At 45.5% G+C, this 17,084-nt stretch overlaps 2 protein-coding genes across 4 annotated transcripts; one reads left to right on the forward strand and one right to left on the reverse strand.

The window, feature by feature from the left end:
* Window positions 1-430: 430 nt before the first annotated feature.
* cpo (carboxypeptidase O) lies at window positions 431-5,519 on the reverse strand. Its single transcript, XM_023840132.2, has 9 exons — window positions 5,405-5,519; window positions 5,048-5,117; window positions 4,631-4,732; window positions 4,400-4,504; window positions 3,688-3,804; window positions 3,485-3,578; window positions 2,858-3,060; window positions 1,650-1,734; window positions 431-1,105 (listed from the first exon to the last, which is right to left on the reverse strand). Exons 1-9 carry the CDS (start codon window positions 5,461-5,463, stop codon window positions 843-845), a joined length of 1,098 nt encoding a protein of 365 aa, XP_023695900.2. The 5' UTR covers window positions 5,464-5,519; the 3' UTR covers window positions 431-842.
* Window positions 5,520-7,021: 1,502 nt separating this feature from the next.
* On the forward strand, window positions 7,022-16,357 carry LOC111858296 (melanoregulin-like). 3 transcript variants are annotated; one of them, XM_023839938.2, is made up of 5 exons: window positions 7,022-7,184; window positions 7,796-7,961; window positions 11,683-11,773; window positions 12,343-12,497; window positions 13,033-16,357. In XM_023839938.2, exons 1-5 carry the CDS (start codon window positions 7,093-7,095, stop codon window positions 13,156-13,158), a joined length of 630 nt encoding a protein of 209 aa, XP_023695706.2. In that variant the 5' UTR covers window positions 7,022-7,092; the 3' UTR covers window positions 13,159-16,357. The 3 variants fall into 3 exon arrangements, with proteins under 3 accessions (XP_023695706.2, XP_023695707.2, XP_072556721.1); XM_023839939.2 differs by having other exon boundaries at window positions 7,022-7,178; XM_072700620.1 differs by having other exon boundaries at window positions 12,343-12,526; window positions 13,033-13,155.
* Window positions 16,358-17,084: the final 727 nt, after the last annotated feature.

Below are 17,084 nucleotides of genomic sequence, written 5' to 3' on the forward strand. Positions count from 1 at the left end.
CAGGTGTGTTGGACCTGCAGTGGTGCATTAATAGCTTCCTGTTAGGCCTGCGGTAGGCCAGCCTGGGTGGGAGATGTAGTCAGAGAATAACAATCTGGTCTGCGGTTTCACTCAAGCGAAACAAACAGGCTCACAAGTGGACCACTTCGGTTACCTTTTCCCAGAAAGTTTCCGGGGTCATTTGTTTCGAAAGACTGGATATCGGAATCAGCTACAATTAATCAGCTCATCGTAGTCACACCTCGCGGTAGCGAAATTTCAAGTCCTGCGGCACACCAGCGTGAAGCTGTTCGTAATCCGACCGGGACCTGCAGTGGCCATCCCAGAATTTAGAAGGTATATTGTCTTGATGCTTCAGAGATGCATTACAGAATCCTGGCTACTGCTGCAGAGTGATCTGGCATCAAACAAAGGAGGCTGAGAGCCAAGATACGTAGTTCTGTTTATTGCAGGTCTCTCTTGCCTGAATGAGAAGTGCAATGCTCCCCCCTTCAGGAAACTTGGTGAACTGACAAGTAGTTTATTTATTATTGAGCCCTGGTTCATACTGATAGTAGCATGTTTTTAATTTGATGTATTGACAGCTTCCCACTGTCACAAATACACAGTGATAAAGACAGATAAACACAATAGATTTTATAGATTTTAAATAGATCTTTTTAATTACTAGTTTATAAAGTTTAATCTCACAGTCAATGCTTAACGTAACCACTTGTAGCTGCGGGACATCAACATTAGATACACACACTGTAAACCACATTTAAATGGTATATTATAGTCTGAGAAGCGACAAGTGAGGCATTTCCTGTGGATTGCATAGTCGCAGCCAATCAGAAAGCAGCTTAGAGGAAGATCACAGATGTCAGGCATGACATCAGCAGCGCAGCCCAGACGGAGGTGATTGCCGTGGCAGCATTGTAGAAGACCTTGTCGTGGACGTAGGTGATGATGGAGCGTGCTCCTGCGTAGGCCTCCTCGCACGTGGGCTGGATCTGATTCTCGGGCAGCGTGAAGCCGAAGTCACCTTTGTCCCGCAGCTCGAACGTGAAGGAGAAGGGGATCCCGATGAGTCGCGCCCAGTCGCGGGAGGAGCCGGAGTTTGCGTCTGGAAGTGTACGGGAGAACCACAGCATTTCAGAGGGGCACTGGCCAGTACAGAGTTGGCTACAGACATGCCTGCGTGTAAAAAACCTGCTTCAAAGCCCAGTGGGGGCCATTTCCTCTCCATGGTTCATGACCTCAAACCGCAAAAAACAGCAGGAGTCTGAATTAACAAGACCTCATCAACTGCCGAGTAACGGTTTTACCTCAATGCCATGTAACATCATACCCAAGATAAGATAGACAGAAAGCAATTATTTAAACGCCATAGACTGCATGTACAAATTGGAAAAGACATCTGTAATTTCTGCACGTCAGTCTTTATTTGCAGAAAACCCAACTCTGCAGACTTAAATGCACTTAGTGGCAAGTTTGTTGACAACATGGTCGCCTGATTTGGATAAGCGGATGAAAGATGGATGGGTGTCCATTTGTAACGACACATTAGTAATAGTCTCCTTCCATAAATTTGATTGTTGCAATGTCTTGATGCCAGAAGATGCATGAACCAAAGAAAAACGTGGGTGAAATGTGCGGGGGCGGCTTACACAGGACGTCCGGTGGGCTGCCCACGGTGTAGTCCGTCCCGTGCACAGACTTTATGGCCTCGGCAGCCTCCAAGCCTACTTGCATCTGTGGGAAAAGTCAAGGTGAGACCAACCAACCAGGATGCGACTCTCACACATAGCTGCCCTTTCTCTCTCTCTCTCTCTCTCTCTCTCACTCACTTTCGTTTTCACTCTCTCTCTACCTCTCAGTCCCACACTGTCTCCTTTTCTCTGTCATCTTTCCTCTGTCACTCTTACTCTTCGCCCTTTCCTTCTCTCTCTGTCATTCCTTAATCTCCTTCTATCAATCCCCTCTTCCCTGTTGGTATTCAGATTTGAAACCTTTATTAGCACGTAAGGGGAAAAAGCCCTTAGAATAGAAAAGGATGAGGATAAAGGGCATAAAAACATCTTTCTTAAATTATACATGCATTTCGGTCCTGTCACTGAACATAAGAGACACACATATTTAAATGTATTTCTGTGCTACTGTGATTTCATCTCCACTTCCTCCCTCATTTTAGTTGATTATATTTTGTAACATAATCATTAACTTTCGAAGAACCCGTATCCCTTAGATGGCAAGTACATAGGCCAGGAAAAGTGGAAATGATTTCCACGTCCATTTCCCCCAGGCAGCAGTGCTCGCAAACGATTTTTTCCTTTCATTAATGGGGTCTCTTGTACCCACTCTTCCAGGTCTTTGTTTACGCACAGCCACTCTGCACCCTGGGAGATTTTTTTCCCCACTTTCATCTCTGAAAGGCACTCAGCTAGAGAACAGAGTCCTTTTCCAAGCCAAACATCCTATTTCACAAATTAGCCAGCTGGTCTCATGGGTTTGTAGTTCGTCCTAATTTTTAGGTCACACTTTGTCGACGAGGGTCAGTTTCAGTTGCATTCTGATATTTGTTTGATTGAACATTAGTCTGGTTTATGTATATTTTCCAGTCGCGACAGGAAACGGAAACGAACAAGGCGGAATCACAGGGAATTCGATAAATATTCACAGGTTACAAAAGGACATTTTCCACTGGAATATTGTCCCATTCATTGTGAAAATAGGACCCGACATTTTACAAGTCACTTGATTAGACTATTCTAGATATTAGACCAGATTAGATTAGACTAGATCAGCCACTCTTTATTGATATACAGTCCGTCTATGCATCTATATCATGTTCCCTGTTTCCTGCTTGCAGTCTCACCAGTTCCTCATAGTTGGGCGCGGACACCTCCGGGTAGCCATAGGGCACCAGGATCAGCTGTCCGTAGGAGTGAATGGTAAGGAAGCAGATCACCCGGTCCTTCATGCTCTCCACCAGTGTCGTCACCGCCTGGGCCTCCTTCTCTGAGAGCACGCCGGAGCCACAGTAGATTTCCTCACAGCAGTTCCTCGACACTCCGATCACTAGGGATCAAAGGAGAAGGAAAAGATACGATGAACCCAGTGTTATTTCATATTCCCTTTGCCAGCAGCGTTTCTATTTCTGCGGCAGGACTCTGACCGAGTTATTCCAGCAAAAAATGCGTCAAAAGCACGTTTTGTTGTGGTGTCTGTTGACATTCCTTGTTTGTTGTTGCTCCCCAGGGATAGACACACAATATTTTAGTCATTATTGTAGCATGCAGCCCTTCTTCAAACACATTAATAAAAGAACACTGCATTCAAGCAGGAAGAGGGGGGGCATATGTGTCACTGATGTTGCAAAATTTTCCAGAAATCGATCTACAAAAAGACATAAGCAAAAAGTGGCAGAGAATAACATGCCGCTGCTTGGATTACTGAGCTGTGCAGCTTGGGGGTCTCTAGGTGACAGGCGGAGTACACTTACTGCCCCAGTTAGCGTTGAAGTTGCGGTTCAGATCAGCACCATAGCAACTGCAGTCCTTAGGGGGAGTTGATCTTGACTTCCTCCACAGGCGACTCTGTGTAAAGGTTGAACGAGTCCTCAGTCACTGCTCATGCATAATTTAACCTGTTGGATGGACTGAGAGCACAGGCAACATAACAGGTCACCCTGAAAGTGGAACTCACGCTCTCGTTATGCCAGGTATACATGTAGCCATCGATGTTAAGCACAGGCGTGACGTAGAAATCGAGATTCTGGAGGATAGTGTTCATCTTCTCATCTGTTTTGTACGTCCTCAGGATCTATTTGGAACGACATCAGTGTAAATATCCAACCAACTAACCATCCATTTTCTGTAACCGCTTATCATATTCAGGGTTTTGGGGTCCAGAGCTTATCCCGGAGGCTACAGACACAAGGCAGGGAACAACCCAGGATGGGGCACCAACCAATCACAGGGCACAAGGCAGGGAACAACCCAGGATGGGGCGCCAACCCATCGCAGGGCACAAGGCAGGGAACAACCCAGGATGGGGCGCCAACCCATCGCAGGGCACACTTAAGCGCCATTCACACCTACGACCTGGCAACTCCAGTTAACATCATTATGTTTTTGGACTGTGGGGGGAAACTAGAGTACCCAGAGGAAACCGCAGAACGTCATGCGGAGAACATGCAAACTCCACGCACATGGAGCCAGGGTGGAGACTTAAACCCTGGTGCCAGAGGTGTGAGGCGACCCTGCTGACCACTGCATCACTGTACTGCATCCAACCAACCTGTCATTTTATATTCCACGTATTTAATTGATGGGCGTGGCGAATGCACATATTGTGAACATGAATACACTGGGTCATCTCTGCCCCCCTACTGGCACTGACGTCTCCAGCACCTCACCTCTTTCACAAACCACTGGCAGAAGGCAGGAGAGATCCACTCCCTGGCATGAATCCCACAGTCCATCCAGATGACCTTCTTCGACTTGGTGGAGTTCAGCCCAATCTATGGTACATATCATTTAAGCTGCTGCCTTTTTGTCACTCTGGTTCTCAGTTTTAGGTGTCTGCCTGCTGGTGTTGACATGCAGAACCTTCAGTCATGTAACGTCTCAAGGCTTAACTCAAATACCTTCAAAACAGAAATGTTTTTTCCCTCAAACGTGTTTCCATAGACCATAGAAGAGGCCACTTCCGGATTCTCTTTCACCACCATTACCATCCATGAAGTTATCTAAGAAAAAAGGGAATTCAGACCATGTTTTACAACACGGTGGAAGCTGCTGCTTCACCTCCTAGGAGGAGATCTGACCTACTTTAGCTCAGCGATTCAACATAAACTTTGGCATCTCATAATCTTCTATCAAACATGAAGGGTTTTGTAGTGGTTGTATTTATAACCAACACACTATGGAATCTGATCCATAAAGGGACTGGATTAAATATCCAGATTATGGATTTCAAGGTATATATTTTTTCACTTGCTAGAAATATCTGCTACATAATTTTGTTATTTATTTTTTTCTTCATGACGGACTTGATATCTCACCTCTTCCATGGGATGGTACTTGGTGTAGTCGTAGTTCTCCAGTGTTACCAGTGGCTTGATGTCCGAAAGTCTGGCAATATGTGACGTGACAGAAAGATCAAGGCACGAGTGGACAGACAAATGGGTTTATAAAACGCCTTTCCCGTGTTCGGGGGAGAAATGAAACATGACCGAGAGACGGATAATCATCAGGATTTACGTTTTACTCTAGCTGAACAAAATCTAAAGTGATGACTTGGATCTCTTGAATTATAGCTGAGCATGACCATTCCTTATAAAACAATTACAATTGCAGAGCTTAACAAAAGACATCCAGGTGTCTCACTAGGGATAGAGAAATAAGACATAAAGACTCACACATGGTAAACTCCTAGCAGGAGCTGAGTGAAAACTAAAAAGCCCCCCAATCTCAGCATGCTGTAGCTCTCCACACCAGCACCTGTACTGTACCAAAGCAGCGCACCCAGTAATCTTAAGACACAAGTGGCAACGGAAAAGATTAAATTGCTCCTCTTATCTCATAACTGGGTAATAGCGTTCCCAGCACCTTTACCCTTTGTGGAGTAAATGCAAACAAGTGGGCTCAGAAATTCTGACCTTATTCAAAGATCACACTCACATCACCCGGCATTAGAGTTATCCATCCCATGGTAGAGAACAATTGCTGCGTCCCATTTTAAACCAATACCCTCCCGCTCAGTAAATTTAATCACTGGGGACCCAGGGGGTTCCTCAGATTGACAGTGGCAGCCCTATCTATCGTATTTAATTTGCACATCTGCAACCCTCAAGAGACAGTCTATCAACAACATATGACAGCTTCACATGACCGGAAAACTTTAAAACACATCCACACATAAATCCTTGATGACCGAGATTTTTGTGACCCCACATATACAGTAATACTGCTTCCATGCATTTTCTGAAACCGCTTGTCCTATTCAGGGTTTGGGGGGGGGCTATGGGCACATGGCAGGGAACAACCCAGGATGGGGCACCAACCCATCACAGGCAGTAATACTATTTAATAATGTTTAATAATACTTCTATAAATAAAAAAAATTATATTTGTGTATCTTCACCCGTTCAGTAAAAAAAGCACGTGCATAACCCATTGTACTATTCCACAAAATAAAAGTCACAATGCACTGCAGTTTTGAATTTTAATATATTGTTATTATTTTTTGAGTGACGTCACCTGGTCAGAGTACAACACAGCTCTTAATTACAAAGATAAAAGCAGATCGTTGTACGATGTGGAGAGGGATTTCTTTATAGCACTGCAATTATGCTGTAAATAATCATTTATGGCAACAAAATTACTGGATGTGGCTTCCAACTTCAGGTTAAAGTACAGCAGTGCAGAAACCTGGCGCCTGCCCTTGGAAACACACGGAACAAAGCAGTTGTTGCCATATTAAAAACTTTTCTTATCTAGTTGGCAAACCGATCTTAATATGAGCTTCTACTGGTACATAATTTTAAGACTGTCAACAAAAATCACAAATAAATAACTGGTATGTGATGTTGGAGACTCATATAATTTCTACACCCAGGTCCTGCTCGTGTTGGGGTTGTCCTACACGCCACGGGGGATTTTGTGTGGTGTTTGAACAAGCTGCACTAAACCTTTAGCTTTAGTTTAGCCTTTATATTGCACGCTTGATCTGTTCATTTTCTTTTATATTACATGCCACCATGTCAGGGTTTGCATATTGTGTATATCCACTGGTATATGGTCAGACTTTTTGAAATTGATTTCTTCTTCGTAAATACATGGTATAAACAAAACATGTCAGTAAAATAAAAGTTTCGAGAACAGTGACAAAGCAGCCAAGAGGCCATGAGTTTTAAAACCACTGACAACGAATGAATGTTTCAAATGTATAGTCTTCTCTGTCTGTCTCTGTCAGTTGTTTAATAACGACAGACAGGCTCATTGGTGTGTCACCACCCCTCTGATTAGAGGAAACATCCGAAGAAATGCTGAGTGTGACTGCAGGGCCACAATCCTGCCCGTCCTCCTGAGGTACTGCTGCATTTCAATGGGGCTGAGGAAAATCTTACAATCTCTCTGTTGCTTTGGGAGCAATATTAGCGATCCACTAGAAGACAAGGACATTATCTTAAGGTGCGGGTAAGAATTCCTGTGCCCCGCCTTGTTCAAACAGAATAAATGCATAACTAATATGTCAGTATTTTGGTATGTATTCCATGTGTCCAAAAACATAATTATTATTATTATTGTTGTTGTTGTTATTATTAGTAGTAGTATTAGTAGTATTAGTAGTAGTATTAGTAGTATTAGTAGTAGTATTGATCATTGCTCTCAACTGTAATAACAGTAATGTTAAAATCCTTCTGATTTTCTGTGACTGACTTTTGCACGTAGTTATGCTCCTGACCCAGCCTCACCCTTTCTCTGCTACGCAGGTGATTTAATGCACCCCTGATTTAATGCATAGCTAGCCGGCTGTTTGCAGGAGACAGCTCATGCAGGAGGTGGTTGCGGGGGGGGTGGTCTTAAGTCTATCGATCACCTGGGCTGCTCCAGGCTGAGGGAAATAGCACAGCATTTCCGAAGGTGGCTTTCCCCGCTGTTAGATAAAACCCTGTAGCTCTGGTTCAGCTGATTTCTGGCAGTATGGTGCTGTTTTGCTCAGCCATGTTAGTAGAAACAGTCGAAGTGGAATCTCAGACTTCACTCCAAGTCCTGAACTGGCCATTGTGGCTCCGCCCATCCCCCAGGTCTCGGGAGGGAGGCGGGTGTGACCTGGACAGTGGGGCAGGGGTGGACCAGCAGTGGAGCCCCTGCGGAATCGTGTGGGTTGCCTCCCCCACCGTCGAGCCTAACTCAGAAGATGAGTTGCATGCTTTAATCATAATGAGGAACCAGTTGGACAAAGACACAGAGGTGAGTGAGCCAGGACACAACATAGACATCCACACACATCATAGTCCAAGACAGTACACTGCCATTTAATCCTTATTCCAGTTCCCATTTTAAGGCCCCCTCAGCTGCGTAGGAGTGCATGGTGTAAAAATGGAAAGGTACTTCTCATTGTTGCTAGTGAATTGATTGTTCTATGTGTCTTGTTCCCTTTTGGCCAGCAGGTGTCGCTGGTCATCCTGCTTTTCCCCCCTCTGTCTTGTAGTCCTTTAGCCCCTAGTGCGTTTCCCTGCTCCCTGGGTCATGTGTAGTTTAATTGGATGAGTATGTGGCTCAGAGGCTGAACCCCTCCAGTAATGAGTTCAGCAAAGACGAAAGGCCACAAGTACAGTATTGTGAGCGAGAACCCAGGGCTTATTATAAAAAAGCAGAGAATGATGCTCCTGGATATTAATCTGGCTGATATGACAGAATAAAAGATCATTTAACCTCTCCTTACCTAAAAAGGCAGAGACATGGTCCTTAAATGACCTCCTCATGGCGTGTTGGACTGGCTGCTGCCCAAGGAAGACACAGAGAGGGATTTGACTGCAATCTACCCCAGGAAATGTGCAGACTCAACACTGGAGCCAGTGATGGTCACGACTAAGCCTTGAAATTGGGGGAATTCTTATAATTAGACAGACACTGTTAACACAAAGATTACTAAATAAGACAATTTTTTTGTGCAGTGGCCTGAGAATTCAGGAGAATTCCATTATGGACACTGACCAAGCCCATTATGGGATGGGAAGCTGTGTTAATGACAGGAACAGAAGAGGGAAACCTTTCTGTAAGAGGATTAGTCGGCGCAGGCATGCGGTCGCTTCCTGCGTCTGCTTTGTGATGTTATGGTTGTTGTTTATCATGGTTTCTCTGGTGACCTGCTCGGAATTGCCTGTCGATGAATTGCCACCACTGGTCATAACCACCAGCATGTGATTTCCTAGAAGGGGGGGGGGGGGGGTGTTTCCAGTGGGGGAGGCAGTTCAGATGAATGGACAGTAGCTTTATCATCACCCCCCCCCCCCCCCCCCGCACTCATGACCAGGCTCTCACTGCAGCATGGAGACAGCCATATGTAAATACACCTATAGGTGTACACCAATAGGTGCTTTCGCATTGCAGGAACTTTTTTCAAGAACCAGAACCAGGAACTTGTATCATGTTCACACCTAGGGAACTCCACCCGATTGTAGTTCCTCGGAAGCAGTTCCAGACTCTTACAGCCATAGCTTGCTGACTGGTTGACCACAAACACCGGCACTAACAGGGAACTTACGTGGAACAGCATAAAAACAAATGTAGCGGAGAAAAAATGAAGCACATGCAATTATTTTTGTACTTCAGTCACATTTAATGCATCAAAACATTTTTTACTTGTGTCTTCATATTTTTGCATTGGAAAATTCTATCAACAACCAATATACTTTTGTCTAATATTGCTGACAGTGAAACTTGCCAGTGTTTATTAGCAGGATAACGTTACATTGTTTTTTTATTTAGAGAAACTGAAAGATCAATCTGCTGGGCAGATTTCATAATGAAATATAAACATGTCATGGGTCATATGAATAAATTATTAATGAAAGGCTGTATCCCGTTATGATCGCAATTGCCCCCTCCCCCACCTCCAGTAACTAACAGATAACTTAACAAAACAACTTCTCCATCTGACATTGTTTTCGGGTGGCGGTGTACTTTTGAATTATGTGTGAAGTTTAACCTACAGTACGAGCTTTTTGCGTCTCCCAAACTTATTTAACATGAGTCACAGTTCTTGTTCTGTGGTGTGAAGGTGACACACAAGCTACAGACGTCCGCCGTTCGGACAGCCCAGGGACTTGTAAACAGGGACCAGGTTCCAGAACTTCGATGTGAAAGTGCTTATTGAATTCTGGTGTTTCACTCATACCCACTGCCACAGGTGTATAAAATCAAGCAAACAGCCATGCACTCAGGTTTACAAATATTTGTGAAGGAATGGGTCATTCTGAAGAGCTCAGTGAACTCAAGCAGGGTGCTGTCGTAGGATGCCACCTTTGCAATAAGTCAGTTTGTGAAATTTCTTCTCTACTAGATATTCCACGGTCAACTGTAAGTGCTATCATTGCAAAGCAGAAGTATTTAGGAACAACATAAACTCCATAAAGACCACATAAAGTAACAGAGCAGGGTCACTGAGTGCTGAGGAGCATAGTGCGTAAAAGTCACCAAAGTTCTGTTGTCTCAGTAAATACAGAGTTCCAAACTTCCTCTGGCATTAACCCCAGCACAAAAACCATGTGCCGGGAGCTTAATGGAATAGGCTGCAAGCAAGAACAATGCCATCCACATCACCAAGAACAATGCCGCCCACGTCACCAAGAACAATGCCGTCCACATCACCAAGAACAATGTTGTCCACATCACCAAGAACAATACCGTCCACATCACCAAGAACAATGCCGTCCACATCACCAAGAACAATGCCATCCACATCACCAAGAACAATACCGTCCACATCACCAAGAACCATGTTGTCCACATCACCAAGAACAATGCCGTTAGATGGAGTGGCGTGAAACACGCCACCAACTGGGCTCTGGAGCAGTGGAAATTTGTTCTGTGGAGTGATGAATCACGCTCCTTTGTCTGGCAGTCTGATGGATGAGTCTGGGTTTGGTAGATGCCAGGGAAACATTGCTTGCCTGACTGCATTGTGCCAACTGTATAGTTTGGTGCAGAAGGGAAAATGGTATGAGGTTGTTTTTCAGGGGTTGACGCTTAGTTCCAGTGAAGGGAACTGTTAATGCTTCAGCATTTCAAGGCAATTTGGACAATTCTATGCTTCCAACTTTGTGTTAAAAGTTTGGGGAAGGCATGGTTGGGTGAGTTTGGTGTGGAAGAACTTGACTGGCCTGCACAGAGCCCTGACCTCAACCCCATTGAACACCTTTGGGATGAACAAGAATGGAGATTGTGAGCCAGATCTTCACATCCAACATCAGTACCTGACCTCACAAATGCTCTTCTGAATGAATGGGCAAAAATTCCTACAGAGACACTCCAAAATCTCATGGAAAGAAAGCCTTCCCAGAAAAATGGCAGCTGTTATAGCTGCAAGGGGGGGGGGCAACTCCATATTGATGGCTATGGATATTGAATGGGATGCTATAAAAGTTCCTGTAGGTATAATGGCCAGGTGTCTCAATACTTTGTATATATAGAGCATAGAGCAGGGGTCTTCAGCTCCAGTCCTAGAGAGCCCCAGCACTACACATTGCTGGGTTTCCTCTCATTTATCATATCTGTCACTTTCTCTGTCTGTCAGTCTGTCTGTCTCTTTTTCTCTCCTCTTGTCTGTCTATCTTTGTCTATCAGTCTGTTTTCATCTGTCTCCCTCTCTCTGTTGCCACTCTGTCTGTCTGTATCTCTGTCTGTCTCTGTTACTCGTTGTCTGTCATCTGTCTCTCTCTCTCGTCACTTTGTTTATCTCTGTCTGTATCTGTCATTCTCTGTCTGTCTGTCTGTCTGTCTCTGTCACTCTGTGTCTGTCTATCACTCTGTCTCTTGCTCAGTCTGTCTGTCTCTCTGTCACTAACTGTCTGTCTGTCACTGTCTGTTACTCTCTGTCTCTCTCTGTCACTCTCTGTCTGTCTCTCTCTGTCTGTCTGTCACTCTCTCCGTCTTTTACTGTCTGTCTGTCCGTCTCTCTCTCTGTCAGGAGTGGGAGAAGCTGAACTATGACATCCACACACTGCGTTGCGCCCGGCGACAGGTGTTCGGGAGGTGGAGGAAGATCCTGCTGCAGATGGGTGAGACAGGCCCTATTTCCTCTATACCTAAGCCGTCCCTCCCTCTGTCCTTTGGCCACCTCTACAGACACTTGACTCTGTCTGCTTCAACACAGCAGAAGTACTGCTCTGGATTTGTCTGGACAGCAGGTGGCGATGTGTCTTCATGTGTCTTCATGTGTCTTCATGTGTCTTCATGTGTCTTCATGTGTCTTTGGTTAGGGGGGTCAAAAAAAAACTGAAAATGATTCATGAAGCCTCACTTGGCCATCACTACAAACTGCCTTATTTACATGAGTTATAGATCACTATTTGTGGTGTGCATTTGCTGTAAGGCACATGCTCTCTGTTTTCCTACTGATCTCCTCAAACTATCTGGCAGGGGTCTGGTTTGATCCCAGAATGCTGTTAGTTCAAATTCAAGGAGTGAAAATTATGAAGCATTTTCAGCATGGACTTTATCCCAAGATCCTTCTGGGCACAAGCTGCCCAGCTTCTGTGACAAATTAAAAAACAGCCAAACATTACAGCTCTGTGCACAGATGTTCATACACATCAGTGTATATGCTCTATGGATCTCATTTTCAAAGGCTATCAGAATGAGGTGGACTCCTTGCTGGAGGTGAACACAGAACGTGAGCGAGAGAACCTGTACAGGGCCAGCCTGCTGCTCCACACACTATGGGAAGAGTGCAGCCTGTTTCCTGTGGGATTCCGCACTGGGGAGAAGTACCTGTCTGTCATGGTAGGCCATACCCACCAGTCACTGTCATGGTAGGCCACGCCCACCGGTCACTGTCATGGTGGGCCACGCCCACCGGTCACTGTCATGGTAGGCCACACCCACCAGGCACTGTCATGGTGGACCACGCCCACTTGTCATTGTCATGGTAGGCCACGCCCATCCGTCATTGTCATGGTAGGTCACGCCCACCTGTCACTGTCATGGTAGGCCATGCCCACCTGTCACTGTCATGTTCTCTGAAGGAGTGGTCAAAGTGGTTAGTACTGGGAACAGGGAAAGACTGGCAACAAAAAATAACTGAGGAATTTGCTGTTGGGAGGGTGGGTCCCATTTTCCAGGGAAATCAATGCTGCAATTAATGTTACATTTATAAAGGAATAATAAATAAAGTTATTAAGTTTCTGATACCAGTTAAATCCACTGATTTGTGGATTTTCATCGAATAGAGGGAACATCTGCATGAATTTGAGCTAATTTGTGCACGATGATAAGTTAAAAATGCTGCAGCTACTGTTTAGCATTTTCTGCTTTTCAGGATCGCCTGATATCCCTCGACAGCGCCGAGGAGTTTATCCAACTGGCAAAAGATAAATATCCAAAGACCAGAGCCTCAACCCAGCACCCTGTAAAAACGACCTTGTGGGGATCTCAGGCGGAATGAGGCAGAAAGGTATAGAAAATATAACTCCAAGGCAGCTCAGCTTAGGCATATGAGCCATTCTGAGAATGCTGTGGATTCTGACTGGCAATTCATTATTCTAAGGGGAAAACTTTAATATATTTGACTCTATGGATATATATCCTCTATGGATACATTGTAATCCTGCGTAATAAGTAACACATGCCTCCTCCAATCAGAATCTGCCATATTGGTCTGTGGTCACCTGCAATGTGGGGAGCAGCCATTGGCTGACGCGTGCGTGTGCGCTGGACACATGCTCTTCATTCCCAGGCACCAAGTGGGCCATGTTCTCAGCCAAGTAGATGATGTAGATCCTGGCACACTGACTTCTTACATTGTAATATATCATCCTTGCAATTTTTCGTTCTTGCTGGGCTTGGCTGAGTTTAGTGCCATTTCTTAGTTACAGTATGCGTCGTGGAAAAAAAACGAAAACGTATCCAGCAACTTTCACCTCCAAAAGCATATTTTCAAGAATACAGCTGATTAGTAATACACAACCTGCAAGACTGTGGACAGAGGATGGAAATGACTGTCAATGACAATCCTAATTGACAGCTGCACAGGAAGACAACTGGGAAATATATTGGTGTAAGAATAATGCCCAGCGTTTCAAGCCGAGATAGAGCATATAGCAGGAAATACTCTCCGACGCCTTGTACTTTCTCAATATAACCAGCAGGGGGAACCAAAACCCAAATTTTCCCGAACGTGAATCCACAGTCATCAAAAGCCGGTGGACCGTCTCTGAATAACTGTTGTAATTTATCACATACTGAGACTGAGAAAAAACTTTCGATAGCCCGTGTAATGTGATTGTTCATTGTGAGTTCTCTTTCTCTCCTGACACACAGCAGACACTGTGCTATATTACTGAGGGTGACCTACATATTGTCGTCATGCCGGCCCAATTTGTGTAGCTGGAAGCAGATGTGGAACAAAATGGAGCAGGGGGGGGGGGGTCCATCAGAAGGTAGAGGCCGCCCACACTTGGCCGCTGTGCAGATTGGAGGGGGAGTCTGGCGACACCTTGTTCTCATTATCCTGCCCTGTCACTGTGCTGAAACCACTGGAAATTGCAAAATAAAAAGTGCAGTGCTGATGATGTCATACCTGAGGCTCGAGCTAACGTCCACCGGACCCAAAGGGAGCTCAGCTGGAGCCTCCTGCAGCCCTGCCGTCTGCCCGCTGGTGCGATGGCCTCACACGCCACTTCCTACATGTTTCTCACATACTTGGCTTGTTGTAATTTTACATACTCGCCGAAGCAAATCTCCGACCTAAGGACCCTCATAGTTCAGGTCCAGAAAGTACGAATCCAGACCGAGAGTTTGTTCCAACCAACCAGTTGAGTACGCTCTGACTGTGACTCTTTATGCTCAACTGGCTGGTTGGAACAAAATCTCGGTCTGCATTTGTACTTTCTGAACTTGAACTTTCCAGAAGCATCATTCAGAGCGCGGTTTGATTTTATCTGAAGAAAACAGGTCAGCAGCCTCAATTTTGCCTGAGGACTCTGCTTTGACCTCCAAATTCTCCATCATTCCCAGTGAAGGCTGACATCATTCTGCGGTTTCCAGTCTCCTGTATCATCGCCCAAACTCCCACATGCTGCACCACTAACAGGACACTTCCCCCTGGGGGATTCTGGGATTAACTGCTGTCTCTCTGCATTAAGATTCTCGTTAGATGTGTGAACTAATACAAGCCCCCTTTGCTTCAGGTTAGGAACTGATCACCTTCAACTGCAAGCCAGCAGTCTTGGTGATCAGAGCTCCCTTTCAGAAGGCTTGAGACAGGAGCAGCTGTGGAGAGTTTCTACAGCATTTGTTTGGGCTGTGCTTCCCATAGAGGCCATCAGGAGGCGCTATACTATTTAAAATAAAAGCTCTTGGTCGCTATTCTGTGTCCCAAACCACATAGTATTGCTCAGTCCAGGGTGAAAAAAGGTGCCGTTTTCGCCCCTGTCCAAGGTCGTTGCAGAGCTTGAGGTTGGGCCAAACGGCCATCTGGACAGGAGGCCAGATCCTGCTTTCTTCCATAGTTGGAGAGGAGATGTGAAGTGGGGTGGGGTGGGCAGTGAGCATTCATGGATACGTGAGGCAGGATAGACCCCCTTCCCCCCTCCCATCACCGCCCTCACCCGCTATGTCCAGGATATTCTCTCTCCCCATCAACATAGAATATTTGTAGAGTGTGGCACAGGATTCACTGAGGCTCTGGGTGTCCACCATTCCTGGGAAGCAGGGATCGCCCCAGAGCACACACTTCTCCAGCCTGGGAGTTAAAAAACTGGGTGAAATGGGCAAGAAGCCTGTTCTCAGTCAGGGCGACTTAAATACAGGCAAAGAGATCTAACAGTCCGTGAATCATTGGGAATATCACACAACCATGGAATACTCATGACCGGGAATGACCCACCGGCTCAAAGGGGAATCCCCTCAGGGTCGTCATCGCATCAGCTGACCAATCCAAGCACATTCCCATGGTTTCAGCTCTTTTTCTATAAGCGTGGCTGATGTCTGACTGACATCAATAGCCCATACTTGAGATTGATGACTGACCTATTTGTTTCGTCCCTGCCTATCTGCACACCGCTGGCTCTACGCGATTCTTAATGCCATCTGGACTTCGGCACTGGTCAATGACCTTCCAAATTCCCCACTTGTCAATGATCGATTGCTCTTGCTGCGTTTCTCACTCTGCACACTCTGCCATGACGCCCTTTATTGAATTTACTAACCCGTTTAGGGTACATGTCGAGAACAGTGACGCCTTAGAGTTTATATGTTCTTGGCTCACTGTACTTTGAACTCCTGACCACTGAGGCGTAGTTGATGCATTCCCCATCAAGACATAAGCAGAGAAGAGAGACGGTGGACAGAGGTGTGATGCTGTTGGTGGCTGACGCTAAACTGTAAAAGATTCTGGAGCTATTTGTGATCCCGAAATAAACCGTTTGACTATGTTTCGTTGTGTAGGGATGGTATGAAAACTTTCCTCCTGAATACATGCTAAAAGATTTTCAGCTATGAGCAATCACTGCTTAATTAATATATTCAGTTATGGAACCTTGGTGACCTTGGCATTCAAAATGATTGATGAAGGGGTTTGTAGCCCTTTGTGAGTAAGTTGCACTGAACCTATATCTGAAGTTGCAATAAAAGATGTTAATGGATGTTTCATGGCCCTTCGCCATCATTCATACCGCTTTAAACTGGTGTCAGCAGAATCTTCCAGCCACATACCACTATACCTGACCTGCCATGGTCACCTTAAACCAGATCGAGCCGGGTCACCTCTCTCCATGGATGCACCAGAGAAGCTGAGACCACTTTTTGCTTTCCCTGGATACCAGTTGATCACTGCCGTGTACCCAAAACTTACACCACGTCCAGTGAGTGGAAGAACCCCCTCCCACAGTTTTATTGCAGTGGGTTTTTTGCTACTGTTTGCTTTGGATTCTCAAGCAGCTCAAATCGAGTGGGGGGGGGGGGGTGGGGGGTGCAAGATCTTACAACATCTGAGACAGATTAGCACTGAACCTCTGACTGGTCTGTGCCTCGGTCATGACTCAGAAGGTCCCACTTATCAAACAGCCCCATTCCTGCCCCTGCACTGTGATACCACTGAACATTTATGACAGAGATAGAGTGAGGCAGGCTGTATGTTCTTTGGCTAAAGTTGCAGCTAATCTGCTCTGTAATCTTTCCTATATCCTTAAATGGACACTTTACCTTATCTTTTGACGCAATCAATCATTCAAGCAGAGTCTAGGCAGAGTCTCAATGCTAACGTTCTCCAAAACCGCCTTAGTTTTTCTTTAGGTGCGCACAGTTAAGCTGGTCGTTAGTTTTAAGAGTCGCCAGTGGAATCTGTCCGTGACCATGCAGTGCAGGAACGCC

This window comes from Paramormyrops kingsleyae, chromosome 16 (assembly GCF_048594095.1).
Source record: "Paramormyrops kingsleyae isolate MSU_618 chromosome 16, PKINGS_0.4, whole genome shotgun sequence".
NCBI lineage: Eukaryota > Metazoa > Chordata > Actinopteri > Osteoglossiformes > Mormyridae > Paramormyrops > Paramormyrops kingsleyae.

Excerpts from the sequence above, each read along its gene's own strand:
- LOC111858296 (XM_023839938.2), top strand. The coding sequence starts at position 7,093 with ATGGGGCTGAGGAAAATCTTACAATCTCTCTGTTGCTTTGGGAGCAAT. Across the intron at positions 7,185-7,795 it reads GACATTATCTTAAGGTGCGG|GTCTCGGGAGGGAGGCGGGT; the intron begins GTAAGAATTCCT and ends CCCATCCCCCAG. Across the intron at positions 7,962-11,682 it reads AGTTGGACAAAGACACAGAG|GAGTGGGAGAAGCTGAACTA; the intron begins GTGAGTGAGCCA and ends TCTCTCTGTCAG.
- cpo (XM_023840132.2), bottom strand. The coding sequence starts at position 5,463 with ATGCTGAGATTGGGGGGCTTTTTAGTTTTCACTCAGCTCCTGCTAGGA. Across the intron at positions 3,579-3,687 it reads ATACCTGGCATAACGAGAGC|AGTCGCCTGTGGAGGAAGTC; the intron begins GTGAGTTCCACT and ends ACCTTTACACAG. Across the intron at positions 3,061-3,484 it reads CTTCAACGCTAACTGGGGCA|TGATCGGAGTGTCGAGGAAC; the intron begins GTAAGTGTACTC and ends TTTGATCCCTAG.